The sequence below is a fragment of the Fundulus heteroclitus genome, unplaced genomic scaffold, assembly GCF_011125445.2.
Source record: "Fundulus heteroclitus isolate FHET01 unplaced genomic scaffold, MU-UCD_Fhet_4.1 scaffold_349, whole genome shotgun sequence".
NCBI lineage: Eukaryota > Metazoa > Chordata > Actinopteri > Cyprinodontiformes > Fundulidae > Fundulus > Fundulus heteroclitus.
This window is the reverse complement of record NW_023396759.1, coordinates 27,482-55,420: the sequence shown is the minus strand read 5'-3', so window position 1 is coordinate 55,420 and position 27,939 is coordinate 27,482. Positions and strand designations below refer to the sequence as shown.

Here is a 27,939-nt window from a genome sequence, read left to right as displayed (position 1 = left end):
GCAATACAGTGTATGGCCAATGCACTTAATGTTTAACAGTTTTTTATTTTGAAATTACACATCAAATCTTAATGAGCTTTGTTGAGCCACATCTTGAGGTGTTCTACTGCCCTGCTCAAGTGGCAGCATCGATTGATTATCTTTCGTTTAGTTGCTAGAGTGACAGCAACTTTGGTCAAAATTAGTTAATATTTACAGATTTTAATTGGCTCTTATTTTGAAATTCCACATCAGAATTGGCTGAAACTTGTTGAGCCACATCTGGAGGGGCTCTAATGTCATGCTGAAGTGAAAGCATCGATTGATGATCTACGGCAGGTATGGGCAACTTCCATGATAAAGAGGGCCACATTTTTTTCAGCATGACCATTGGAGGGCCACATGACACACTTCAAATAATTTGATATGAAAGAAGCTACAAATGATTCTCAATAAGAACAAATTTTATACAAATTTATATCTGTATTTTTACTGCACCAACATACAACTATATTCTGCATATGAATGTATTTTAATATGTCCTTAAGAAAAAGACAAACCGTTTGCTTTAAAAAAGTGCAAAAAGGAATTTAAACTCTTTAACATCAAAGAACAAAAAGTTTGATCAAAAAACTGATGTTTGAGTATAAAATAAATGCATTTTAACATGTCCTTCAAAAGCAACAAAGACAAAACATTTGCTTAAAAAGGTGCAAAACTGAACTCATTTATAACAAAGAACAAAAGTTTTAAAAAACTGATTGCAAATAGTTTGTGTATAAAATAAATGCATTTTAACATATCCTTCATAAGCAACAAAGACAAAACATTTGCTTTAAAAAGTGCAAAACTGAACTCATTAATGACAAAGAACAAAAAAGTTTTAAAAAACTGATTGCAAATGGCTCACATTCAATAATAGCAGAAAACTAGACCACAGAGGCCCAACATTAATAAAAGCTAATGAGAGACCTGTAGTTTGGCCTGCTGGCTCACAATGGATTGGATGTCAATGTAAATTTTTGTGGTCCCAATGCGCATCAAATGAAACAGTGTTTCATCGGTGAGTCTGTTTCTCTCTTTGGATTTTATGTGCTTCATGGTGGAAAAACTGCTCTTGCAAATGTAAGTGCTCCCAAACATACTGATAGAGATAGAGATAAATATCTTTATTGTCATTTTGTATGCACAAAGTGCATACAGAACGAAATTTCGTTTGCATACAGCTTGAAAAAAGTCACTCTAGAAATCACTCTAAAAATCACAGTAGATTGCAGTATTTTTCAGCACAAAGATGAAGCAGCGATTTATGTAAACAGTTGAAATGAATAAAAATAATGTAACAATGTAAACAATGCATGGGAAATAGACAGTGTGCTATTCACGTATCCAGATGCAGCAGCAATTTATGTAAACAATTGAAATGAAAACCAATGTAACAATGCAGACAATGCAGACAATGCAGAGGAAATAGACGGTGTGCTATTCACGTGTGGTACAGAGTCCATTTGTGGCTTCAGCCTTCCAGAGTCCATTTTGTGGCTTTCATCAGTTCAGCAGCATGAAGCATATGTGCAAATGTGTAAATGTGCAGTTATGCAAGTGTGGTGCAGTGTCCATTTTGGGTTTCAGCAGTGGCCATTGAGAGGGCAAAATCTCGGAGACGTGGAAAACGGGCCTCAGGAAGAAGTCTCCAAAATGAAATTCCCCTCTCATTGCACTTTGCTTGAAAAAACGGGTCTGCCTGCAGCTCGCAGAGTTCGAGCTGCAGCTCCGATGTTTGTGCGCTGACCGCAGCAGAAAGGGGGTCTGTGAATAGTGCAATTCGTGGTTGCATCTCGTGAAAATCTTGGAAACGATTGTTGAATTGCTCCTGTAATTTTTCGAGGTCTGCTCTGTATTTCTGGATTTGTATTTCGCACTGGGGGCTCTCTTTGCGAATCTCAGCACATGCGTGAAAATGTGCCAGATTTGCAGGAGGGGAAGAAAAGCCATCAATGAAGAGCCCGAGCTTGCGCTGAAACGCGGTCATGTGAGAATAGAGATCACACACTGTTTGATCTCTCCGGTGTAAGTGTGTTGAGGTGCGCGCTGATGTCTGTCAGAAAGGCCATGTCACAAAGAAACTGTGTATCTTTGAGCTTCCCGCAGTATGCACTTGTATCGCCACTAATGCTGTTCTCCAAGAACACTGGTATTTCCGAGCACAGTGCAAAAAAACGACTCATCCACCTGATATCCGTATGCAGTTGTAAGTCCCCATACTCGGTTTCCACTTCATCCAGAAAGATGATGAACCTCTGGTGACGTAGCGATCTGTTCCCTCCTCGGATGATATTACTGACTTTTATCACCAAATCCATGATGTGGCCAAAGATTAATGTCTTTGTGCAGAGGGCTTCCTGGAAAGATTAGACAAAAATAGTTGTGGTTAGAAAATATATTGTTTGTATATTTTAGGTAACCATGGCACAACAGTTCTACAGCAGCCTACATCTCACAATTAATATGATGCTACTCACCTGATGGATGATGCAGTGCAGTGTAGGGTAGTTTACTTCGCTCTGCCTGAGCAGCCCCGCGAAACCTGTGTCTTCCCTGCATCGCAGGTGCGCCATCCGTAACAACAGCTGACAGCTTTTCAAAGCCACCGTATTCACCCACAGCACTGGTAACGCCGTTGAATATATCGCTGCCTTTAGTAGTGTCGTGCAGAGATGCAAATTTCAGTAACTCCTCGTGCACATCAAATGCATTATCAATCGTTCTTGCAAAAACCAGCAGTTGGCTGACAGACGTCACATCTGTACTTTCATCCAAAGCTAATGAGAAGTATTTGCAGTCCTGCATGACTTGTTTCATTTTTACATTGACGTGATCGTGGATGTCAAAAATCCTGCGTGTTACTGTACGTCGGGATAAGGACACAGCTTCAAAGTTTTTAGCTATGTTGTCGTCACCAACTGCTTTGGCCATTTTCACTGCGCACCTCTTAACAACTTCTCCATCCGACAGTGGCTTCTTTGCCATGGCAAGTTTGAGTGCCACGTCATAAGACGCTGTGATGGCCATGGCTCCTGACTCTTTCTCGCTGTTGCAAAGTGGCCCGTGCCCGCTATTGTTTGGGTACGGTGAGCCTCTATCGGTCAAAAGTAGAATTCACATTTTTTTTATTATTAAATTATTATTGATCTATTTGCGGGCCGCACTGAGTGATGACGAGGGCCGTGTGCAGCCCTCGGGCCGCCAGTTGCCCATCTATGATCTACGTGTAACCCAGTCCAAAATAAGAGTATTTTGTATTGAGTTAAGTTCATGGAAGGAATAATAATTTAGAATGTGTTAAGCATGTTTGCTTAAATATGTTAAAATTGTTATAAATACGTGTTAGCAAAAAGAAATGTATTTAAAACCGTTTATAGGAAAGTAATCTTCACCGTATTTTATTTTGAAGGGCTTATGTTTGTAAGAGCAAGTGGCGTAGAACAAGGCAACTTGATTGGTCCATGGTTGGCGGAGGGTCTAGGGAGAGATAGAGAGAAAGCGCTGGAAAACGTGGCGGAGTTGATGAGAAATAAGTGCTTTGTAGATATTCAGGTTTTCAACTTGACAGTCTGTTTATTGATATCGACTCTGCACTTTTGTTTGTAGCTACTGTGATCATTCCAAACCAGAATTCGCTGTACAGTAGGTGAAAGTAATATGCAATGCTCGCTAGCGCATTAGCATTTAGCATTCATTAGCACAGTGAATGGACATTGAGTACTGTGAGCTAACTCAGTTAACAGAAGATTTAGCTAATGTTTTCGTTGTGGGAGCGTTACAGAATTGAGTCTAGTGATGAGCTTGCACTGAGTCTGTGGCTGTGCTGGAGGACTGTGTCTGCGCTGGATTTTTCTTGCTGTTTCCTGAATCCTGTGAAGGAGCTGAAGACATCTTGCCAACTGGACTAAGGTCAAGTTAAATTTCAAGAAGGTTTGGGGTTTCTCTGGAGTAAGGTACCAAATTCCACGCTTCATCATCACATCAGGCCTGCAACGGGTTTATTTTTTTTGGACTATATCTCAGTTAATTATTGCCGGCTTAGGAGAACATTTAAGTGTGGGCCCACATTGAAAACAGGTTTTGAAACCAAAAGATTGAAACATCTAGTGTTTTTTTTTTTGTGAACTTATTATTGTGTTCAATATATGTTCAAAATCTCATACAGGTGTGTGTTTGATTTATTGTAGAATAGTATTTGGAGTATATTATTTTTGGTCAAAGCTATATTATTGAGTGACGAGAATAGGAAAGTACTGGAGCATTATTATTCTAAAGTGAAACTTAAACAAAGGTTTAAACACGGAAGTGTTATTATTTATAAGTTAATGGGTTTAATGAACTCAGGGGCTCTTACCTACTTCATTGCGGTATAAAAGGGCTACATACGGTTTAGTTGCTGCAAGGACAGCAACTTTGTTCAAAATTACTTATTATATACAGATTTCATGTGGATCTTATTTTGGAATTCCACATCAGAATTGTCTGAAACTTGTTGAGCCACATCTGGAGGTGTTCTACTGTCCTGCTGAAGTGGACTCATCGATTGATTATCTACGGTTTAGTTGCTAGAGTGACAGGAAGTTTGGTCAAAATTACTTAATATATACAGATTTTAATTGGCTCTTATTTTGAAATTCCACATCAGAATTGTCTGAAACTTGTTGAGTGACATCGGGAGGTTTTCTATTGTCATGCTGATGTAATAGTATTTACAGAAAACGTCCAATTCTGAAGCAACATTTACAACAAAACAGGTCAAATTGAGTCAATGTAGAGATTTTTAAATGCCGTTATTTTAAATCCCAAATCATGTAGATGGACTTTGATGAATAACTTCTGGAGATCATCATCTGTCATCTGTAAGTTAACGTAGTCAGCTGTAAAATAAATAAGTTGTTTGAGGCTAAAGAGTGTCACATAAAATGTCACATAAAGCATAGAAAAATATTTCATATAACTGTTGTAAATATGTGTAAAAACACGTAGTCGATACACCGCAAACATGCTGCTTTTATTTTGAAAAGTAGTCTCAGCCGTCTCTGCCGTAATCCTTAGTGTTTGCGTGACCAACAAAAACAAGTGAGGGCTCACTTGACCGCAGTTGGAGAACCCTGGAAATGACGACTTTATCCAGGAGTTCCAGCAGTTCTGACAGGAGAGCAGCGCTCTGCTCTGGAGACGCTTGAACCATCTCCATGACTCCTCTGAACCGTGGAGGAGAGAGGAGGTGCAGTGTGGAGCCTCTGCTGATCAGTCTGTGAGGAGGAGAGGAGGAGGAAAGAAGGAGGAGAGGAGAAGGAGAGAGAGGAGGAGGAGGAGAGAGGGAGGAGAGAGGGAGGAAAGACGGAGGAGAGGAGGTGCAGTGTGAGGAGCTGCTGATCAGTCGGTGAGGAGGAGAGAAGGAGAAGAGGAAAAAGGAGAGGAGCAGGAGAGGAGGAGAGAGAAAGAGGAGAGAGGAGGAGAGAGAAGGAGGAGAGAAAAGAAGATAAGGAGAGGAGGAGGAGAGGAGGAGGAGGAGAGGAGGAGGGGAGAAGGAGGAGGAGGCTGATGGAGGAGGGTGATGGAGGAGCAGAGGGAAGGACCTGAGTGAAGTTGGCCCCCCCACCCTCTTCAAATCAGACGAAATTGGTGTCAAACGTTTGTGCTACGTTTGTGCTGGTTTGTGCAGCAAAAATTTTCGTTTGTGCCGCTATCGTTTTAAAGATATAAACAAATGTTTTTAGAGGTCATCAAAGGTCAACCAGCCCCCCCACCTTCTTCAAATTAGACGAAATTGATGTCAATCAACTCAACTCCGTTTGTGCTGGTTTGTGCAGCAAACATTTTCGTTTGTGCTGCTTTTGTTTTGAAGATATTAATGAAAAGGTAAAGGTCCAAAGGTCAACCAGCCCCCCCACCTTCTTCAAATTAGAGAAAATTGGTGTCAAATGTTTGTGCTACATTTGTGCTGGTTTGTGCAGCAAAAATGTTCGTTTGTGCTGCTATCATTTTAAAGATATAAACAAATGTTTTTAGAGGTCATCAAAGGTCAACCAGCCCCCCACCTTCTTCAAATCAGACGAAATGGGTGTCAATTAACTCGATTCCATTTGTGCTGGTTTGTACAGCAAAAATTTTTGTTTGTGCCGCTTTCATTTTAAAGGAGAAGTCCGGTCAACGAGGAAAAATCAGGGGATCATTAGCTATACCTAAAATTAAACGTTTGTGGTGATTTAATGAATTTAGGGTTAATCAATAAGAAAATAAAAGCATAAATTGTCGTCTCAATCATTGTATATGGGCAATAATGGCGGAGTGATACGACGCACTCTGAAAGGATGCTCACTGTTGTGAAGCCCTCTTATTTTATGTGACTTCGGTCTAATTTTTTTACAGTCGCTTGTAAATTTCATGAGTTGCGGGTTACAGGTTTTTTTGGGCCTGTTTCTGAAAATGAAGTTGTTTGTTTTGGCTCTAAACTAAGTGACGTTGAAATATCCCTCCGCCTCGTAACACGCTACAGCTCATCCTGACAGGAGCAGAGTGAACTCAGAAGGAGTCGATCTGGCCGTATTTTCTGCAGTTTACGGTTGCAATAACTGATGATAACTGCTGAAAGTAGATTAGGCGGTGCAGATCACCATTTTGAGCAGAGATTGGTTCTAAAGATGAGATTTTACTCCCTGATAACATTGCAGAACCCAACCCATAAACCGTATTTAATGCTTATTCGTTGTCTTTTTATGTCTCTAAAATGTAAAATTAGTATTAATTTAAATTTAAATACTTAATATCATGTCTATCTTTGTATAAGGGGTTAAAAAATGGCATGAAAATGGATATTTACTTACAAGGGGACAGATAGGGCATTGGGACTTGCTCTACAGCTGATACCGCGACCTGACGTCACAAACTGGGAGGAGGCAGTACTGTTCTTCACCAAGGTGGCTGCCCCCATAAAAGGACCGTAAAATGAAAATGACTCTTAATTAAAAAGCTTATCATTTATTGAACAGTATGTAATATTCTTATATTTACAGTACTTTCAGCAGTTTAAATTCTGATTTTGACCGGTGGGGAAGAGCAGACTAAGGGGGGTTTAAGTAGAGGTGTTGGCAGGTGTACTGAGTCCTGGATAATTAGAAACGACAGGTGGAACTAACGAGGAGGTGGAGTGTGAGCTGGACTGCATGAGAGGTGAAATTTCTAAAAAGTTTATGGGGAGACAGGGAGGTCATAAACTGCCTCATGTCAAGTACTAGGTACAGCTATCATTTTAATGATATTAATAGGTTGTAGAGGTCATCAAAGGTCAGTAAACATCTGTTCATGCTGAAAATGTGAATTTCATACAAATTATAAGTTGCTAACCTATGAATAACAATAATTTAATTTTAACCTGGAAAAAAATGATAGCGGCACAAACGAAAATTTTTGCTGCACAAACCAGCACAAATGTAGCACAAACATTTGACACCAATTTTGTCTAATTTGAAGAAGGTGGGGGGGCTGGTTGACCTTTGGACCTTTACCTTTTCATTAATATCTTCAAAACGAAAGCAGCACAAACGAAAATTTTTGCTGCACAAACCAGCACAAACGGAGTCGAGTTGATTGACATCAATTTCGTCTGATTTGAAGAAGGTGGGGGGCTGGTTGACCTCTGACCTCTAAAAACATTTGTTTATATCTTTAAAATGATAGATAAATATCTTTTTAATAGCCACACTGCTGGGTCCTGGTTCTGGTTCTGTCTGATTGAGCTGTCAGACTGAAGAGGACGGTTCCTCTCTGAACCGCACCTACAGAACAGCAGCTTCAGGACAAAGCTGAGCTGCTGGAACCTGCTGGTGCCGTCCATCCAACCATTTTCCAACAGGCTTATCCCTGCTGGGGTCCTGAGGGCTGCTGGTGTCTATCTGCAGCTGTCAGTGGCTGAGAGGCGGGCTTCACCTGGACAGGTAAGCAGCCTATCACAGGACAACACAGAGACAGACAGGACAACCAACCATTCACACACACACTCACACCTAAGGAGGATTTAGAGAGGCCAGTTAAGCTAACAGTCATGTTTTAGGACTGTGGGAGGAAGCCGGAGTACCCAGAGAGAACCCAGGCATGCACAGGGAGAACATGCAACCTGCTGGTGCCGTCGCTTTGATTTAGTTTACATTTTCTCTCTTTGTTCTTCTCAAACATTCATTTTTTTTAGATAATGCTATTTTTTTATGTTTATTTTACTGTTTATGTGTATGAATGTGATTCTGGCACTACTCTGGAAGAACAAAAAATAATGTTTCATGTAAAGATGTGACAAAGAAATTAAAAATAAAGCTAAATGATCTGATCTTGTTATCTAAATCTTTCCCAAATCAAACTAAAACATCTCCATCAATAATTCACATCATTTGACCTATTTTCCTAAGTTTAATTCTTCAGTCCAAAACATTTTAAGTGTTAAATGGTCAATACTGAAAATATCAAAGAAGAAAATAAATAATTGACAAGGCAAAACATTTTGACAGCAGGTTGTCTGTAAAGAAAAAATGTCAACAAAATTATTAATTAAAATAAGTTTTAAAGTTGCAGTGAAGATAAAACCTACGTCAGCTTCTTTACTTTACAGAATGGAGTCTCCAGGATCTCACAGAGACGCTTCATCTCAGAGTCTCCAAAGGTTCCTCCATTATAGATCAGATCTATTTCCAGGTCAGTCAGGGAGGGGTTGGACTTCAGAGCTGAGGCCAAAACTTCACATTCAGTCGGTAAGAGACTACAGCCCACTAGTCTGTGATGAGAGAAATAATCAGATCAGTTGTAGTTAAATCAGACTAATAAACACTGATAAACAGACTAAAAGATGATGACTAAACAGTGATGTCATCAGATGAGCATTAAAGCCACTCACACCTGCAAATGGACGCAAAGGAGAAGGCTGGCTCAGCTTCAGGTAAGCTCCACCTGCTACCAGGCTCCACTGTCTGCAGCTGCCTGCTGCTGCTGCTGCTGCATAGACTCTGCTTATCCCGGCCCTGTCTAGCGATCGCCACCTCCCCTCCTCCGCTATTTAAGTAGAACAATGACGAGCGCAAAATTAAGTTGTATTTACCGAAGATGAAGTGTAGACTGGGGAAAACCTGGTCTGATCCGGAGAGATGGCATTCATCCCACTTTGGAGGGTGCAGCTCTTCTTTCTAGGAATCTGGCCGGATTTATTAGTTCTCCTAAATGCTGACAACCCAGGGTCCAGACCAGGAAGCAGAGCCGTAGTTTAACACACCTCTCTGCAGCTTCTGTACTGTTACCCACCCATTATCCTATTGAGACGGTGTCTTTCCCACGGCCAAAACTTAAGAGATCAAAAACTGATCTAAAAGGAACAAATCCTAAAAATCTAATACAAATCCATACAGATCACTTTGAACCAAAAAATAAAAGTATTAAATGTGGTCTATTAAATATAAGGTCTCTCCCTCCGAAGACTTTGTTAGTTAATGAATTGATTTCTGATAATCAGATTGATTTGTTTTGTCTCACAGAAACCTGGCTACAAGAGGACTACGTTAGTATAAATGAGTCAACCCCCTCCAGTTATTCAAATTTCCACATTCCCAGATCTGTGGGAAGAGGAGGAGGAGTGGCAACTATCTTTCAGTCTGATTTATTAATTAGTCCCAGGCCAACTAATAATTACAGTTCTTTTGAATATTTAACCCTCAGTTTCCCTCATCCAAACTGCAAAGCAATAAAACCTCTTCTGTTTGTTGTTTTGTATCGTCCACCAGGCCCTTACACTCAGTTTTTGGATGAGTTGTCAGATTTCTTATCTGATTTGGTGTTAAATACTGATAAGGTTATTATAGTGGGTGATTTTAACATCCATGTTGACACTGAATGTGATAACCTTAGTGTAGCCTTTAAAACTATCCTAGATTCAATTGGTTTTGCTCAAAATGTGCATGAACCGACGCACTCTCGGCTCCATACTTTAGACCTTGTTCTGACATATGGCATTGATTGTGAAGAATTAACAGTATTCTCTCACAACCCTGTCCTGTCTGATCATTTTTTAATAACATTTGAGTTTAATCTAACTGAGTTCTCCACCCCCAAAAGAGGGTTCCATTATAGTAGATTTTTATCGGATAATGCTGTATCAAAACTTAAAGAGTCTGTCCCCTTTTTAATATCCTCAGTATAGACCCCTTGCATCTGACGTCACAGTCACGTGATCGGGGGTGCGCGCCTCCATCTTGGTGGGCACGCTAGCCTGACAGCCCGTCTACTACATTACAAAACGGGTGATTTAGAGCGTACTTTTAGTTAGTTTATTTTTGGAATCTAAGCAATGCCTACGACTTGTTGTGCTCCCGGTTACACAGAGAGGCATTCCAAATCGTTGGATGTACGTTTCTGTCGTTTACCAAAGGATGAGGAAAGAAGAAAGAAATGGATATTTTCAATGAAAAGAGCACAGGCAGACACTCCCAATGGACTGGGGGAGCCATCATAACACGACAGAATTTGCAGTCTACACTTCATCTCCGGTAAATACAACTTAATTCTGCTCTAGTCATTGTTCTACTTAAATAGCGGCGGAGGGGAGGTAGCGATTGCTACACGAGCCGGAGCAGCGGCCCGTGTAGCGATCGCTACAGCAGCCGCCGCTGTATGAAGCAGCAGACAGCAGCGGCTCTCCGGCCCGTGTAGCGATCGCCACCTCCCCTCCGCCCGTTCACGGGCGCTAGTACTTCTGTGTTTACGCTGCAATGTCGCCGACACCCCCACCCATTTTAACAAGACAAAAACACCTAAATAATCCGTAGTGAGTGATGTTTTTTTTAACCTACCGGGCGGGTCTTCCTCTCTGCTTTGTGCTGTTGCACAAACATGTGTGAACATCCATCCATCCATTTTCTGACCGCTTAATCCCTCATGGCGTCGCGGGCATTGCTGGAGCCTTTTTCCAGATATAAAATAATTGCAGCCGTCCAGTGGTTTCAGGGGCTTTCGTGCTCTCTTGTCCGTACTGGCCTGCCGTGTTTATAAAACAGCTGTATGTGTCGCGGTATGAAATCCTTGGCCAGCATTTCACAGACTCGCTCTGTCCCTTCAGGCTTTTGCTGTGTGGATCTGGCAATCTGATACCATCAACCATCAACTTACTCTTAAAACGATCTTGTGATACGTTATCTAAAGAAGAAAAATACCTGGAGAACTCGTCATTTCGTCAAATGGCGTGCCAACCAATATGGCCGCCACGCAAGGGGTTCTGGGTAACGGAGTCACGTGGTTGCAAGGGGTCTATTGCAGAAATGCCCTGTAGATGGCAGCATTGCTGTTTCTTCCCATTCACAAATCGATACCTTTGCTAATAATGTGACTTCCTCATTGCTTTCTGCATTAGACAATGTAGCTCCCTTGAAAAAGAAGGTGATTATTCACAGGAAGCTGGCTCCTTGGTTTAATTCAGAGCTGCGTTCCTTGAAGCACAATGTTAGCAAATTGGAGAGAAAATGGCGCTCTACACACCAAGAGGAACCCTACTTAATCTGGAGGGACAGACTATTGTTGTATAACAAGAACCTCCGCAGAGTTAGAGCAGCATATTTTTCATCATTAATTGAAGAGAATAAAAATAATCCTAGATTTCTCTTTAGTACAGTTGCCAAACTTACCCAGAGCCACAGCACTGTTGATCCATCCATTCCCTTAGCTCTTAGTAGTAATGATTTTATGGGATTCTTCATAAATAAAATTGATGCCATTAAAAATAAAATTATTGGCATCCTCCCAAACATGATTACCTCGTCCTCAGTAAGTGAGGCAGTATTGGAGGAATCTTTAGAATCTGTGCAGTGTTTGAACTGTTTAGAAGCAGTAGAGCTTTCTGAGCTATCTAAAATTTTAGCTTCATCTAAACCTTCTACTTGTATGTTAGACCCAGTCCCAACCAAGTTGTTTAAGGACATATTCCCTTTGATCAGTGGCACTATTTTAGACATGATTAATCTATCCTTAGTAAATGGATATGTACCACAGGTTTTGAAAGTAGCTGTTATTAAACCTTTACTTAAGAAACCTTCTCTTGATCAGGATGAGTTAGTAAACTACAGACCTATATCTAATCTTCTTTTCTTATCTAAAATTCTTGAGAAAGTAGTTGCTAATCAACTTTGTGAACATTTACAAAGTAATGACCTACTTGAGGAGTTTCAGTCAGGCTTCAGAGCTCATCATAGCACTGAAACAGCTCTGGTGAAGGTCACTAATGATATTCTCATGGCCTCAGATAATGGACTTGTGTCTATACTTGTCCTGTTAGATCTCAGTGCTGCGTTTGATACAGTTGATCACAATATTCTCCTACAAAGACTTGAACATACTGTAGGGATTAAGGGGAAAGCATTAGGCTGGTTTAAATCTTATCTGTCAGACAGATTCCAATTTGTTCATGTTAACAATAAATCTTCCTCAAACTCTAGGGTCACCTGTGGAGTACCACAGGGTTCAGTCCTTGGACCAATTCTCTTTACTATATATATGCTTCCGATAGGCAAAATTATCAGACAGCATGGGATTAATTTCCACTGTTATGCTGATGATACTCAGCTATATTTATCCATAAATCCTGATGAATCCAATCAATTACTTCGACTGCAGTCATGTCTTGATGACATCAAAAGCTGGATGACTTTAAATTTCCTGCATCTAAATTCTGACAAGACCGAAGTTGTAATCTTTGGGCCAGAGTCCTCAAAAAATAAACTTCTTAACCAATCACTTAATCTGGGTGGCATTAACCTGGCCTCTGGTAATAAAGTAAAAAATCTTGGTGTTATTTTTGACCAAGACATGTCATTTAAATCCCATATTAAACAGGTTTCCAGAGTTTCCTTTTTTCACCTCCGGAATATCGCCAAAATTAGAAACATTCTGTCCAGGAGTGATGCTGAAAAACTGGTCAATGCATTTGTTACTTCAAGGCTGGACTATTGTAATTCTTTACTATCAGGAAGTCCACAAAATGCAGTTCAAAGCCTTCAGCTGATCCAAAATGCTGCAGCAAGAGTTCTGATGAAAATCAACAAGAGGGATCATATTTCTCCAATTTTAGCTTCCCTTCATTGGCTTCCTGTTAAATCAAGAATAGAATTTAAAATTCTTCTTCTAACGTATAAAGCCCTTAATAATCAAACTCCATCATATATCAGAGCTCTGATTACCCCGTATGTTCCTAACAGAGCACTTCGCTCTCAGACTGCAGGTCTGCTGGTGGTTCCTAGAGTCTCTAAAAGTAGAATGGGAGGCAGATCCTTTAGCTATCAGGCTCCTCTCCTGTGGAACCAACTCCCAGTTTTGGTCCGTGAGGCAGACACCCTGTCTACTTTTAAGACTAGGCTTAAAACTTTTCTTTTTGACAAAAATTATAACTAGTGGCTCATGTTACTCTCAGCTACCTTTATAGTTTTACTGCTATAGGCTTAGGCTACTGGAGTATATCAGGATCTAATTTTCTCACTCTATTGAGTTCTACTGTTCTTCAATTATGCATTATGTTGTCATTTCTGCTTTAATTTTCTGTTCTCTCTCTTTTCTCTTCATAGTAGGTACACCTGGTCTGGCGTTCTGTTAACTGTGACATCATCCAGAGAAGACGGCTCACCCGCTACTACCATCTAATGTAGAACAGATTACTAGATCAATGTGTGCTTCTGTGCTTTTTTGTCTCTCTTGTTGTGTCTCTGTTCTGTCTTCTGTAACCCCCAGTCGGTCGAGGCAGATGACCGTTCATACTGAGCCCGGTTCTGCCGGAGGTTTTTCTGCCGGATTGCAGCAAAGCCATGTACAATGCAGATGACTCTTCCTGTGGCTCTACGCTTCCCCAGGAGTGAATGCTGCTTGTCGGGACTTTGATGCAATCAACTGGTTTCCTTATATAGGACATTTTTGACCAATCTGTATAATCTGACCCAATCTGAATAATATGATTGAACTTGACTTTGTAAAGTGCCTTGAGATGACATGTTTCATGATTTGGCGCTGTATAAATAAAATTGAATTGAATTGAATTGAATAGACTGAAAATTCTGTCGGGGTATGATGGCTCCCACAGTCGATTGGGATTGTCTGCCTGGGTCCTTCTTCATTGAAAATATAAATTTCTTTCTTCTTTCTTCGGTAAATGAAAGAAACGTACATCCAACGATTTGGAATGTCTCTGTGTGCAACCGGGAGCACAACAAGTCGTAGGCACTGTTTACATTTCGAAAATAAACTAACTAAAAGCACGCTCTAATTCACCCGTTTTGTAATGATAGAATGCGAGAACAGTCCTGTGTTTGCCTACAAGCGGGACCCGGAAGTAGCGCGGACATCACGCGTGAACTACCCTATAGCAATGTGAAAGGTGCTGCTGAGGTCAGAGCAGAGCTGGGAGAGCAACAGGCTTCTGCTGCTGCTGTTGAGTGTGGCTTTACTTTTGCTCTGTTTCTGTTTGCTGCAACCTGATAAAATCACTGTTTCCTTTTATTTAAGAACTCAGTAATCAGTTATTATTTCCTGAGTTACAACCTTCAGTCAATCAGTCTGATGGTGAAAATGGTTAAATGAACTAAATCAAGAGGAAAACAACAATCAGAGGACGATTCTGGAGGAATCGTCATGGTTGATGATGAAATCCAACTCCACAAAATAATCAAGTAACTCTTAGACAGCTGCTAAAGCATCTCAGCTGAAGTCTGTAGCCTGGTGTCTGTAGACAGGATCAAATACGCTCTTAATGAACACTTTCTCAGCTCCGTTAACACCACTGCTTTTTATGTACTGCCACATTTACATTTAATAAATCAGAACATTTTAGGATGAAATACTTTATTTCAGAACTCACAACATGTCCATATGCAGAACATGTATAACGTGTAAAGTTCTTCCATCAATCAACCTTCAGTCAAACAGTCTAATGGTGAAAATGGTTAAATGAACTAAATCAATAGGAAATCAACAATCAGAGGACGATTCTGGAGGAATAATCCAGAGCAAAGTACTGAAGAACATTCAAGAAAGGGTGCCGAGTGCCTCAGAGGTGGAGCAGAGATTGTGGGTGCAATTCCCTAGACATTTACTGCACATCTTCCCCTTCTCTGTCTGCGTTTCCTCCTGTCCAGCTACTAATGAATAAATTTTAGTGGACAATAAATGAAATGTTTTATTAACCTTGTTTTTAATATTTGGAGGAAGCTGTACTGTGTTCCTACCATTATTGTTTTGTGGGTGTTTGTTCTGATTCTGCCTGACCTTCATTCAGACAAACTCCTCCATCCGTGTTCTCCATTACGTCACAAATAAAAGCCATTCTGGTCTAAAGGGCATTTCCCACAGGCTCCGTGGAGCTACGCCGTGACAGAGAACCCTCCTCCTTGTCCGTCAGAAATATGGATGTAGTCTGTTGGTGACGGATGACGGAGCGAAATGCATCAATTTCTAAGAACCAGTGTCTGTATTCACAAAGATCCTTAGAGTCTCTCAGAGCTCCTTTCTTAGCCTAAAGGTTCCTGCCTAGGAGTCTGAGCTTCAGAGGGATTCAGATGCTGCTGAGAGCCGCTCTGAGGAAGGAAATGACAGAGAGATTTATCTGAGTGAGGAGGTGTGGTTGACCCCATTGCTAGGTGTGGTTGACCCCGTTGCTAGGTGTGACGCTGTCTTTAAGAGCTCTGTTTGGTTGATAGTAAAAAGAAACATAAATGTGCTTCTAGTGATCAAAGGAGAGAAATTAACCAATTAGATTGGATGAAGAAATCTGTATCATGATGAAATTAATTGTCACACAGCATCAAACACTTTCTCACCTCTTTAGTTATTATTCTAATATTCAAATTCAGCCATTCATTCTCCACCCCTCTGCCATTAACCTTTACTGGCTCCACCTGTCTCCAACTGCATAAGGGCCCCGTCAGTTTCAGTCTCCAGTGCCAGATCGTCTCTTTCCTCACGGTAGAACCTTCCAGCGTTATTGACTAAGCCTGTTTGATATCCAACTCCGACCTGTTGCCTGTTTTTTGAGCCCGCCTGTTCCCAGCCTGTGTCTGTCTGCCTGGTCTCCTGTCTCCTGAACCCCTACATTTGGACTGCCTTCTTGTGTACCGGATTTGGATTTGGATTTGGACCTGGATCCCCCACTCGGATTCTTCCCCCCTGTGCTTCATTTGGATTGCTGGACTCCCCATTACCGGACCTGGACTGCCCTTGGACAAACATCTCTCGGAAAACCCCGTTCTGAGTGACTGCATCCAGCCGCTCAACGGCTCCAGCCTCGCTCGGCTGCGGACGGATCCAGCTTTCAGAGAAGCGTGTCCGAACTGCCCGGCTCTCCTTATTAGAAGATCAGTTACAGAGCAAGGTTGTCATCATTCACCTGTTGTGCTGAGTCCTAACCTTTGCCTCTACCTCCAGGAGGCTCCTGCCAGTGAGCGTGAGCCGCGAACCCCGAGAGCCGACGCCTGCTTCTCCTGTTTTTTGATAAACTTTGTTAGAATGTCACTGACCTGTTGTGGTAAATCTTGAGTCCAGCTTTTGGTTCATTACAAAAGGAGGTTAACTTTTAAACCGCCAGGGATCTGAAACTAATTAATTTCCCTAAACTGTGGAGGAAATGAGCAGATAAACGTCTTTATCAATCATACAATTATAATATGCAGATAATATAAATGTTAACGTCCCCGTAGAGCAGGACTATTCAGCTAAACTGCTTAGGGGGCCACAGTTACTGAAGGACTAAAGCTCAGGGGCCGGACATCCAGTTAGTCATGTATAAAAATGAGAAAGTATTACAATGACCTTATACTGCTTGAATTCATTTTACTGCATCAAATCATAAATGTAATTAGCAGAACTCAAAGGTTTAATTCAAAGAAAGACTGAGGTTTGAAAATGCTTTCATCTTTATGTGAAACTGAAAAAGTAATGTGAGAAAATATGTATCAGCTTTTTTCTACATCTTACGTGTTGAAAATAAATTCACAGATTAAAGGAAAATGACTGAAGTTCATGTCATTTAAGCCAAAAATGAGCCAGTTTTATTTATTTCTGTTCATTTTAGATTTAATTCCAGTTTTACAGCATGCTATATTATTTATCCCCAAATGATCTGCATAATTAATCCTCTTCTCTGAGATGCACAGGCTCCTGATGCGCTCAGTTGACAGTAAGAAACTTATATCATCCTGTACCTGCAGGCTTGACCCCTACTCATTTTTATTGTTAACGAAGAAAAACCTGTTTCTCATAGGAATGTAGATTTGAACAGAATAGGTATTTTTTGCACATTTTTGAAAAGGTGGGGGAATTTACAGGCATAGGCTAAATGTTTGTTTTTACTTTTCTGTTTTTTCCCCTCATGTCACTCTTCCCTTAAGGGGCAGCAGAGCTCTTTGGGCCCCACAAGACTGGAAAGCCCTGCTAACCCCCCTCCATCCCTCCACCCCCACCACTTTGCCCCAACCCAGAGACACAGTTCTAGTTTTCTACTAATAACACTATTGATTTATCCCTCTGGGATTATTAAAGTATGTCTGATTCTGTCTGATCAATCTAAGGATATAGTAAACTAAATTAAAAATGAAGCTGTTGTTCCTTTCCTGTTTCTTAGTGTAGGGGTGCTGGAGAGGCGGATTTAGACAGAGACAGTTCTGCACCATGAGTTCCTGTCTGTTCTGTTTATTGACATCCTCTGTTCTGCAGTCAGCTTTAGAAACCTGCCTGCCTTCAGACAACTGTTTGTTAACCAATGGTTGAAGTGCAAAAAAAGCCAAATGTCTCTTCTTGTGGGCTCACCTATGTGGCTTTACAAAGTGTGTGTGTGGGGGGGGGGGGGGCTTACTCCAAGGGTTGAAGATGTCAGTGACAGTCGTAGACACTGGGAGACAAACATAGTTGTGGACTGTTTCAGAGAACAATGAAAGCTAACCTATTACTTAGAGGTTAGGAACTGAACAGCAGACAAACCAAGGCTGGTACACCATGCCGTTCATCTGGGCTGTTTTTCACACAATGTTTCTGATCTTCTCTGATTGATTTAGTTTTTACAAAGAAGTAATTTACGGCCCAGATTACCATCACCAGGGGACCAGAAGTGGCCCACAGACCATCAGTTCAATAGCCCTGACCTAAAGAGTGATTTTCTAAAGAGGTGAATTATGGGTAACAGCCCAATGAGTGAAGAGCTGTTTAAAGTTTAAAATGTGTCTCTGGATGATTGAATCTTTCTAAAAGATCAAAATCTCTAAATACCGAAAGCTGCAGCAGAGCTGACCTGAATCAGCTGAAGATGTAGAAATCTGAATGGTTGAAATTGTCCAAAGTATGAAGGAAGTAGTTAAAGGTCCAAAAACGTCCAGAACCGACTGAATAATGAAGAATAAACCGGACGGCAATAATGCTGAATCAGCATCAGTCAGTGAAGACATCTGGACTCACCGAGCCTTTCTGCAGTTCCTCACAGCTGGAACCAGTCTCCGTCGTCCTGATTCTGATGTGTTGTACTTCTCCAGGTCCAACTCATCCAGAACCTCCTCTGACATCTGCAGCATGTAGGCCAGAGCTGAGCACTGGAACAAAGAAAGCTCCTCTGATCTGTTCTCTGATTTCAGGAACTGTTGGATCTCCTGATAAACTGAGAGGTCCTTCATCTCCATCAGACAGTGGAAGATATTGATGCTTCTGTCAGGAGAGATTTTATCATCAGTGTTCATCTCCTTCAGGTTGGTGATGACTCTCTGGATGGTTCCTGGACTGTTCTCTGTCTGACCCAGCAGCCCTCCTAAGAGTCTTTGGTTGGACTCCACAGAGAGGCCATGAAGGAAGCGAGCAAACAGGTCCAGGTGGCCATTTTCACTTTTGAGGGATTTATCCATGATTCTCCTCAGGAAGTCATCCAGAGATGTTTCACTGTATTTTTCTCCCAGGAAGTTCTCCACCACCTCTGTGTTCCTGCTGGTGAAGCAGTGGAACATGTAGACTGCAGCCAGAAACTCCTGAATGCTCAGATGAACAAAGCAGTAGACTGCTTTCTGGAAGATCACGCTCTCTCTCTTGAAGATCTCTGTACAAACTCCTGAGTACACCGAGGCCTCTGTGACATCCAGACCACACTGCTGCAGGTCTTCTTGGTAGAACATGATGTTTCCTTTCTCCAGATGTTCCAACGCCAGCCTCCCCAGCTTCAGGAGAACTTCCCTGTCAGCCTCCATCAGCTCCTGTGGACTCCTCCCATGTCCTCCATGGTACTTGTTCATCCTCCTCCTGGTCTGGACCAGCAGGAAATGAGAGTACATGTCAGTCATGGTCTTGGGCAGCTCATCTCTCTGCTCTGTGGTCAACATGTTCTCCAGAACCGTAGCAGTGATCCAGCAGAAGACTGGGATTCCACACATGATGTGGAGGCTCCTGGAGGTCTTGATGTGGGAGATGATTCTGCTGGACAGCTCTTCATCACTGAACCTCCTCCTGAAGTACTCCTCCTTCTGGGCGTCGGTGAAGCCTCGTACCTCTGTTACCCTGGCAACACATGAAGGAGGGATCTGATTGGCCGCTGCAGGTCTGGAGGTGATCCAGACCAGAGCCGAGGGAAGCAGGTTCCCCTTGATGAGGTTTGTCAGCAGAACGTCGACTGATGACTTCTGTGTGACGTCAGAAACCAGCCGACTGTGGTTGAAGTCCAGAGAAAGTCTGCTTTCATCCAGGCCGTCAAAGATGAAGAGAAGTTTGTGGGCAGCCAGCTGCTCTGCTAGGAGTTTCTGGAGGGTTGGATGGAAAACATGGAGCAGCGTGAGAAGACTGTGCTGCTCACCTCTGATCAGGTTCAGCTCCCTGAACGACAGCAGAACCACCACACGGACATCTTGGTTCTCCAAGCCCTCGGCCCAGTCCAGAGTGAACTTCTGCACTGAGAAGGTTTTTCCAACACCAGCGATGCCGTTGGTCAGAACCACTCTGATGGCTCCATGTTGGTCAGGTGAGGCTTTAAAGATGTCATGGCACCTGATTGGAGAGTCATGGAGGTTCTGGATCCTGGAAGCTCTCTCCAGCTGCTTCACCTCATGTTGGGTATTAACCTCTTCACTCTGTCCCTCTGTGATGTAGAGATCAGTGTAGATGCTGTTGAGGAGGGTTCTACTTCCTGGTTCATCACTTCCTTCAGTCACACGTTCACATCTCCTCCTCAGACTGATCTTATGTTCCTCTAGAACCTCCTGCAGACCAACATCTGCTGGAACAGAGAAGAAGAGACAACTGAAGGAAAAACCTGGTTTAGTGATGAAGTTGGAGCAGAAACATCTGGAACATCAGGAGGTGTCATCATTAGAAGGTCTCTTAGTTCACATGATGTGATGCTAACCAATGGGATCCATCCTTAGAAGCAGAACCTTGTTAGATGGTCAGACAGCAGAGTTGTGCCTCTGCTTTGTGGCCAGTATCTGTTCACTGTCAGGATCTGATTCACAAAGCAGATCAGATAAAGAAATGCTGACAGAAACATGCAGCAGCTTTCAGCAACATGAACTCTTTAGCATCAGGTCACCATTGTCCTCATTTCTCTGGTTCTATCTGACCTTCTCCCACAAACACAGCAGCTACAGAAGAGGCAGAGAGAAAGAAAGTGGTTCCTGGCAGCATTTTCAGCCTTAATGAAGGAAATCTGGAGGAAATGCTCTAATCTGCCAGAGAAACAGCTCCTTGGATCAGGTAGTGTTCACATTTCAGATGCTTTTCTCCCTCAGAGACTGGATTGGATGTTTTTAGAGAATAATTACAGATTAGAAATGACATGGGACTGATTTGGTCCTTTAGAAGTAAACAGCAGATAGAAATATTCCATGTTTCTACAAATATATCTGCTGTAATCTGGGATCTATTGTCAGAGGAAATAAAGGTTTCTGTCTCTCAGACTTTCCTTCCCTCTTTCTGTAAAGCAACAGTGCAGCAGGTTGTTTTCTCCACCTTTTTGTTTCCATCAAAATGAGCTGCAGCTTTAAGGAGATGTTCAGTTATAATGCATTTAGCACAAAGGGCTGAAAACAGAACCACTTCAAAGCAAACCCAATAGGTTGTTGGGTTGAACACAGACACAATTACAGCAGCTGGAAATCCAGAGATTCAGGGCAAATAATCGATTCCAGAAAGACTTTAAACACTTAGATTCCCAAATGCCAACTAAAGACGAGGAATTAGTCCAACAGAGACGATAGAAGGAAGTTCTGATTGGAGATGTTCAGTCTCACCTGGAGCACAGCTGCTCTGATTGGCTGCCAGCAGTCCAGGTCCTGGTCTGAAGAAGTAAAACAAAAGTAATAACACCCCTTCTCCTTCCTTTAGATCTTAACATAAATTCATGCTTTACTTACGAGTTTATAAAACTCTAAGGTCCATTTTTTAACAAATGAATGAATATGCTTCTAAACATATATTTACACATTTACATGCCAACAATTCTCCCTACAGCCAATGTGACTAAGACCATTGTACATGTGTGTATAATCCAGGCCCAATGTTTCTTCTGTGAATACTACTGGTTTATTGACTAACAGCTGATGATTATGGAGCTTTGAGTTAAGTTAAAGTTCTAAACTAATTTACTTTCATTTTATGAACTGAAGACTGAGTAAATATTATGTTTTATATCTCTGTGGAATCACAAGGATCAGTTAGAGACTGGGTTCTTACTCTGAGTCTGAGGGTCCAGGTTCTTCACTGAAGTCTGGAGGTTCTCCTCTGGACCGGTCACTCCTCATGGACGGACAGCTGGATCCTGGAGGTTCTGCTCTCTGTCTGTGGTTCTGACCTCTGAAACACCAACATGTTGTTATTCAGATCACCATCAATCAGTGAGAAACTCTGATAAAAACCAGAGAAGAAGCTCTGAACACAAACTGCTGCAGAAGCTTTCTTACTCTGAGGGTCCAGGTTCTTCACTGAAGCCTGGATTGTCTTCTTTGGATCGGTCACTCCTGATAGACGGACTGCTGGATCCTGGAGGTTCTGCTCTGTTCTCCATCTCCTGGACTTCAGTCAGCCTGAGAGAGGAACCAGAACCAGTCAGTTCCCAGTGGTTCAGGTCCAGTCAGTGTTCTGTAGAGCAGAAAGCTGGTTCCCATCATGTGTGTAGAGGACCAGAGGAACCTGAGTTCAGCAGGTACCATCTGGGTCTGGATTGTCCTCTCCTTCACTACTTCATGCACCTCCTGATGTCTGCTGGGTGATCTCCTCAGAACCATCTGGAGAAGTTCTGGTTTCTTCAGAAATTAAGCTAAAACTGAGGGTGAAACTTTTCAGGTCTGAACTGGAATCCTGTTCCAGGTCTTGGTATAAGAAATATTATTATTTTTTTATTATTATTCTGAAGTCACTATGGCCTCACACCACTCGGACATAGGAGGCCTGGAGACATGATGGCTGTGTATAAGATCCACTGTTTGCTGTGTGCAAGGCTGAATGCTGCATAGAATGATTATTGTCTATGATAGACTGTCTTTGTTATGTCTCAAGCCAAGGCCACTGTGCAGTATTAGGGGAAGCCGGAAAAGCGAGACAGGGAGAGACTGGGCAGACACAGACCGCAGCGGAACCGTGGGGTGCGATTACTTTCCATCTATGTGATCTCTGCTCTGTTTCTCAATAAAAGTGCTGGAACTTTATCACTGCCGTCTCCTCATTCAGTAAAGATGGGAACTAAGTTACTATTGTTTAGAATTCCACCTACAATTCCCATAACAGTCTGTAGAAACATCCAGAGTGAATGGAGGAGGGAACATTTCCTCTGAGGTTCTGATGTGTTGTTTCTGAACACAGCGGCCCGCAAAGATGAACAAAGATGCTGCAGCTTCACTGCTAAAAGGAACTAAAAGGAAGTAAAGTTGGATTGAAATGAGTGTTTTTGCCCTTGATCTAAGCAGCTAAGTAGGACTATCTGCCAACTGAATACGATTTAGCACTTAATATGGGATCAACTCATCTCCACCATCTTATTTCAAGGTCAGTATATCTAATTATCTTATTTTAGGGATTAAAATACTCATTCCATTGGCAGATAATCTGATTTAGCTGCTCAAATCAAGGACAAATATACTCATTTCCAGAAAGTTTTACATCCTTTTAGTTCTCTTCTGCAGCTTGTAACTCTTCTCTTGGACCATCCTGCAGGTCATTCTCCAGAAGAACAGCAGAGATGGATTTATCTGATTGAAGATTTTACCATGATGAGCTCAATCAGAACCAAGATGTTCCTCTGAAAAATATTTTATTTAGGAGGAACATCTTGGTGTTTCAGCTCCTTTATGACCAAAGTTATATTCAGGAGACCTGAAGTTTTTCTCTATTTATTTCTTTGGCTGTAGAATCCAAACTGTGCAGGGAGTGTCCTTCTGCCGTTTTGTCCAAGACTTCTTCAACTTTCACTATCTGACAGTTATTCAGTATTAATTGTGTTTCTGACTGAGCAATAACTGTTTAAAGGGCAAAGCAACAAACTTCAGGCAAGTCCTGTCTGCTGAATAAACGGCAATGAGAGGGTTAAAAGTGACGCTGTTACAAACTAGTCTGCATGAACTGCTGAACAACATTTCTGGCTCCTTTTCAATCCATAGAAACTTTGATATTTGTCAATTAGGGCAGGCATTTAAAAGTATTAATAAACTATATGAAGCCTAGGTGGAAATTCAACTGAAGAAACTGAATTACTTACATTCATCCAATCAGAGGCTCATCTCCTCCGACGTAAGCCAATCAGCTTTGAACCAGACCTCCACGAAGCCCAATCAGCATCCAGAGTTCATCTCAAAGGTCTTCAAATCACGTCTCAGCCTGCTACCCAGCCAAAGCTCAAGCAGTGGTTGCACAATGTCTGATTAGGACTCAGATGACCCTGATTCAACCCACCTCCATCCCTTCTCCACCATGGTAGCCAAGCTCCATCTGGCTTTCCCATGGTGCTCCTTCAACCTCGTCCCTATCAGAGTGTAATTCCTCCTGGACTCTGACTGCATTCCCTGTCACATCTCAATGGGTCCGGCAGAAGACCGCCATGTTGAGCCTGGTTCTGCCAGAGGTTTCTTCCCAAAGGGGAGTTTTTCCTCTCCACTGTCGCTTTATGCTTGCTCATCATGGACAGGTTCATGCAAACCTGTGTTTATCCAAGCTGGACATCTATCTTTCTGGGTCCCTGAGTGAAGCACTAGTATCAGCTCTCCCAGTCTACTGGATCTCACCAATACAGCTCAAGCAGATGGTCTCACCAACCAGCGTCTATGGACTGAACCAACTTGGTCTATCTCCACTCCACCACCAGTTTCAGGCCTGGGGGGAAACATCTCTGTTCTCATACACCTGCTTATGCTTATTAAAGGAAAATTCAGCGCTACTGTTTCCTGCTGAGGTCTGAGCGCCAAAGTCTTGAAATAATTGTAGCAATAAAATTCTTCTAATTGTCTTTTTCTCTCCGTGTGAGTTTTTCAGATTGAATTAAAATAGAATTTATGTGAACAAAGACAACAGGCGATAATAAACCAGATGCTAGACAACTGAACACATCTGGATCAAACATGGTGCAGCCGTAGAGAAAACCAGGAAACCAGGAAATACAAGGAAACGCCTCTGAAGGAGCAACTGGATCCACAACCAGGAGAAAAAGGAGAGAAAAACTACAAATGGCCGTATTCTAAAGGACTCTGATTAGTGGCCTGCTGTGATGTCATCAGAGGCTGGTTGTAAAAGAACTAAATAGCAACCATGACATGTTGTTCTGCAGGAGACAAACTGTCTCTAGAGAGATTTTACAGAAAGGTGCGGCTGCTGCTGCAAAGAATCAGAGATCAACTGAGAACAAAGTTTGATTTTCAGCTTTTATTCAGCAGCTAAATCACAATCTGCAGACTTCAGAGTTTTCAAAGCAGTTTTCCTGATTCAGCTCAATTATTCATCTAGAACAGGATGTGAGTCACTGACGTCAGCATTAGCTAAGATCATGAGGAAGAAGCAGCAGAGAACCGGTACCGGTTCTACTGAACAACTGGAGCTGCTACATGTGGAGAATGGAAAGTTCCATTTAGTAAAACATCTTTTGGTAAAAATGTTTTTTTCTGTCAAAGGAACCAACCTGTGGGATGGTCTTCCCACAAATATGAGTCTGACTAGACTTTCCACTCAGAAAGCAAACGATGCTAAAGGCGCTTTTACATCATCTCCCATTTCCTCACATTCAGTTTTTGTCTTTAGAAAAGAGACAAAGGAAGGAAACTGAGCGTTTGTTGGTGCTGATAAGCAGGAAATCAGAGCCTGACCAGCACCACGGTTACATGAAGCAGCAGCTTGGTTCTGAAGGAGAACCAGACTGAGTTCTGTTCCTGGTTCTGTTCACAGTCCACAAAGAGAAAACCAGAACAAGTTCACACTCACCCTGATCCAGAGTCTTCTCTCTGTTCTGTTCTGCTGCTAAATGGAGTCAGAACCTGTTTCTCCTGATCTGATACCTGACTGTAACTGACTCACCTGAGGCTCCGCCCCCTGTCAAGGTGAGTTTACCTGAGTTTAAACACCTTTCCTTTCAGTTCTTCTTCTCTTTTTATCAGGAGTGAGCTGAGCTGTAAAACTCTGAGGTCAGGTTGTAACTTGTCTGTTTTTCAGGTTTCTTCTCAGTCTTCAGCTCATTTCCAGTCAACATTTTATTGCATTCAGTAGTTTTGTTCTCTGGAAACATTTTATAGGGTCCTCACCCTTATAGAGTGGTGGTAAGGGACTTTTTGAGAGACAAGAAAAAAGATCCCCCCCCCCCATCCAAGATATTCTGTTGCCCCCCAAACCAAAAAGCCTAGCTCCTCCACTGGAGGCTGGTTAATTAGTTTCAGCAGCCTGATGGGTTAAAGGTGCAGCTCTAGTAATGTCATTTACTGAGGATCAATAAATAGGAAAAATATTGAATAATCCTGAATAACAAGTGGAAACATTTACAAAGAATATATATACATGTACATCTCCTTGTTTTTGATTGCTACACGGAGCACTTCTCACCAGGCTGGTGGGTAAAAATAGAGAAAAAGAGAAATTAATCTGCAGCAATAAGCTTTAAAGTGCTTGTATTTGCTCTGTGATCCAGGGACCAATTGACTTTTCAAAACTCCTCTATTCACCTTCCAGAGCTGTGCCCTGGGCAGAGCTGCTGTCCATCTCCTTTTTGTTCTCACCTTCTTTTTCCTCCATTTTCTGTTGGTCCTTTTACAAAATCCAACAGCTTTCCTCCCAGAAGGCAAAGCCAGTAAGATGCTGACAGGTGAGAGTGCATTAATATCAGATAGATAAAGTAGTAAAATGACTGGAGAGGAAACAGAAGCAGATCTAAATAATGATGAGGATGAAATAAGGTGCGTTCAAACATTTTGATGCTGCGTGACGATTAATTAGAAAGAACCAGACTTTGTGTCTGAGCCTCCATCTTTAATCCTCATATCTGGAGCTTTGGATCAGAACCATGACTTCCTCTTTATTATTAGATTTATTATTAACTTTAATATTATAGCTGCTCAGCTTTGTCCTCCTGGTTCTGATCACGTTCCTCCATCTTGGGGCTTTATTCAGTCTGAGAGGAAACAGGGAGTGACTGTGAGCTCACAGCTAAAGAATCTGAACAAACGGGTCGGTCCAAGATTCCCACTGAGAGAACAAAGGTTTAACTTCCTAGTTCAACTGTCAGAGAATAAAAACATCTTCTGTTTCCTGAGAAGATGTGAAGAATTAAAGCTGAAGCAGAAGCAGACTGGGTTCTGGTTCTGGTTCTGTTTACAGAGAGAAAACCAGGAGAAGTTAAGCCCACCCTGATCCAGGTTCTTCTCTTTGCTCTGATCTAAACTGACTGCAGTCTGAACCTGACTAGACCTGCTTCTCCTGATCTCATCACACCTGACTCCTCTGAGGCTCCGCCCCTTCTCACAGGACAGGTGAGTCTACCTGTGTGGAACAAGGTTTAGATTCCTTTCTGCTCATCTCTGCATTGACAGCAAACTGGCCCTAAATGGCTGCCCAGTGCTGCAGTCAGTAGCTCTGTTAGCTTGCAGCAAGAATATCCTGGGTTCAACATCTGGGTTTACCTGGAAGAACCCAGGTAAACCCAGGTGTTCTCTCTGGGTACTCTGGCTTCCTGCCCACAGTCCAGAAACATGATTGTTAGGTTAAATGGTGACTCTAAGTTACCCTTAGGTGTGTGAGGAGGAGACGGGATCAGAGTGTCTGATTACAGGGACATAATTGACTGCTTTGATTTTCTGCAAGCAGCTCTATAATAGATCAAAGCATATGGCTGTAATAAAAATAATAATAATGGGCGTGATTGGGTGCCACAGTGGTTAGCACACACAACCCATGTACAGAGGCCTTAGTCCTCTAGGCGTTTGATGCAGGCTGGACTCTGACCTGTGGTCCTTTGCTGCATGTCTCTGCCCTCTCTGGTAGCCCCTTTGCTGTCAGCCCACTGTCTGAGAAACAAGCCACTAGTGCGTTAAAAACCTCAATAATAATATATCCATCCTTAGATATGTGGCAACCTGAGGGGGGATTTTCTTTTACTTTGAAACACGCATGTTAAAGTTTACAATACGGGAAACCAACAGCACCACCTGGGATAACTCCAGGAAAATGGTAATAAGGGCCCAGGTAAGTTCTGCTGGAAATGAGACACGATATAGAAAAGTCTACAAAACTTTATTAAACTTCAGTAGGTTTAATTCAACAATAACCTGGACTTGAATGTTTAAACAGTGAAAACTGAGTATAATTTTTATTTTAAATGAAACCGAGGCTTAGCAATGGGGGGAAAGTGGTGAGGAGAAAAGGGAGCACCCTGGACACTACAGAAACACAGCAAACACAAGCAAAGGGTGCTCCAACACAACACAA

At 42.1% G+C, this 27,939-nt stretch overlaps 1 protein-coding gene across 1 annotated transcript in view; it reads right to left on the bottom strand.

Annotated features, from left to right (window-relative positions):
- LOC118559841 (NACHT, LRR and PYD domains-containing protein 12-like) overlaps nt 1–21,317 on the bottom strand; it is an 84,468-nt gene extending 63,151 nt beyond the window's left edge. The window contains exons 1-4 of the mRNA XM_036130361.1: nt 21,282–21,317; nt 20,399–20,494; nt 18,478–20,266; nt 8,609–8,791 (exon numbers count right to left, since the gene is read on the bottom strand). Of these exons, the coding sequence (XP_035986254.1) occupies nt 8,609–8,791; nt 18,478–20,266; nt 20,399–20,411 (1,985 nt within the window). The 5' untranslated portion in view covers nt 20,412–20,494; nt 21,282–21,317. The remainder of the gene's footprint in view (nt 1–8,608; nt 8,792–18,477; nt 20,267–20,398; nt 20,495–21,281) is intronic.
- Between the last annotated feature and the right edge of the window lie 6,622 nt (nt 21,318–27,939).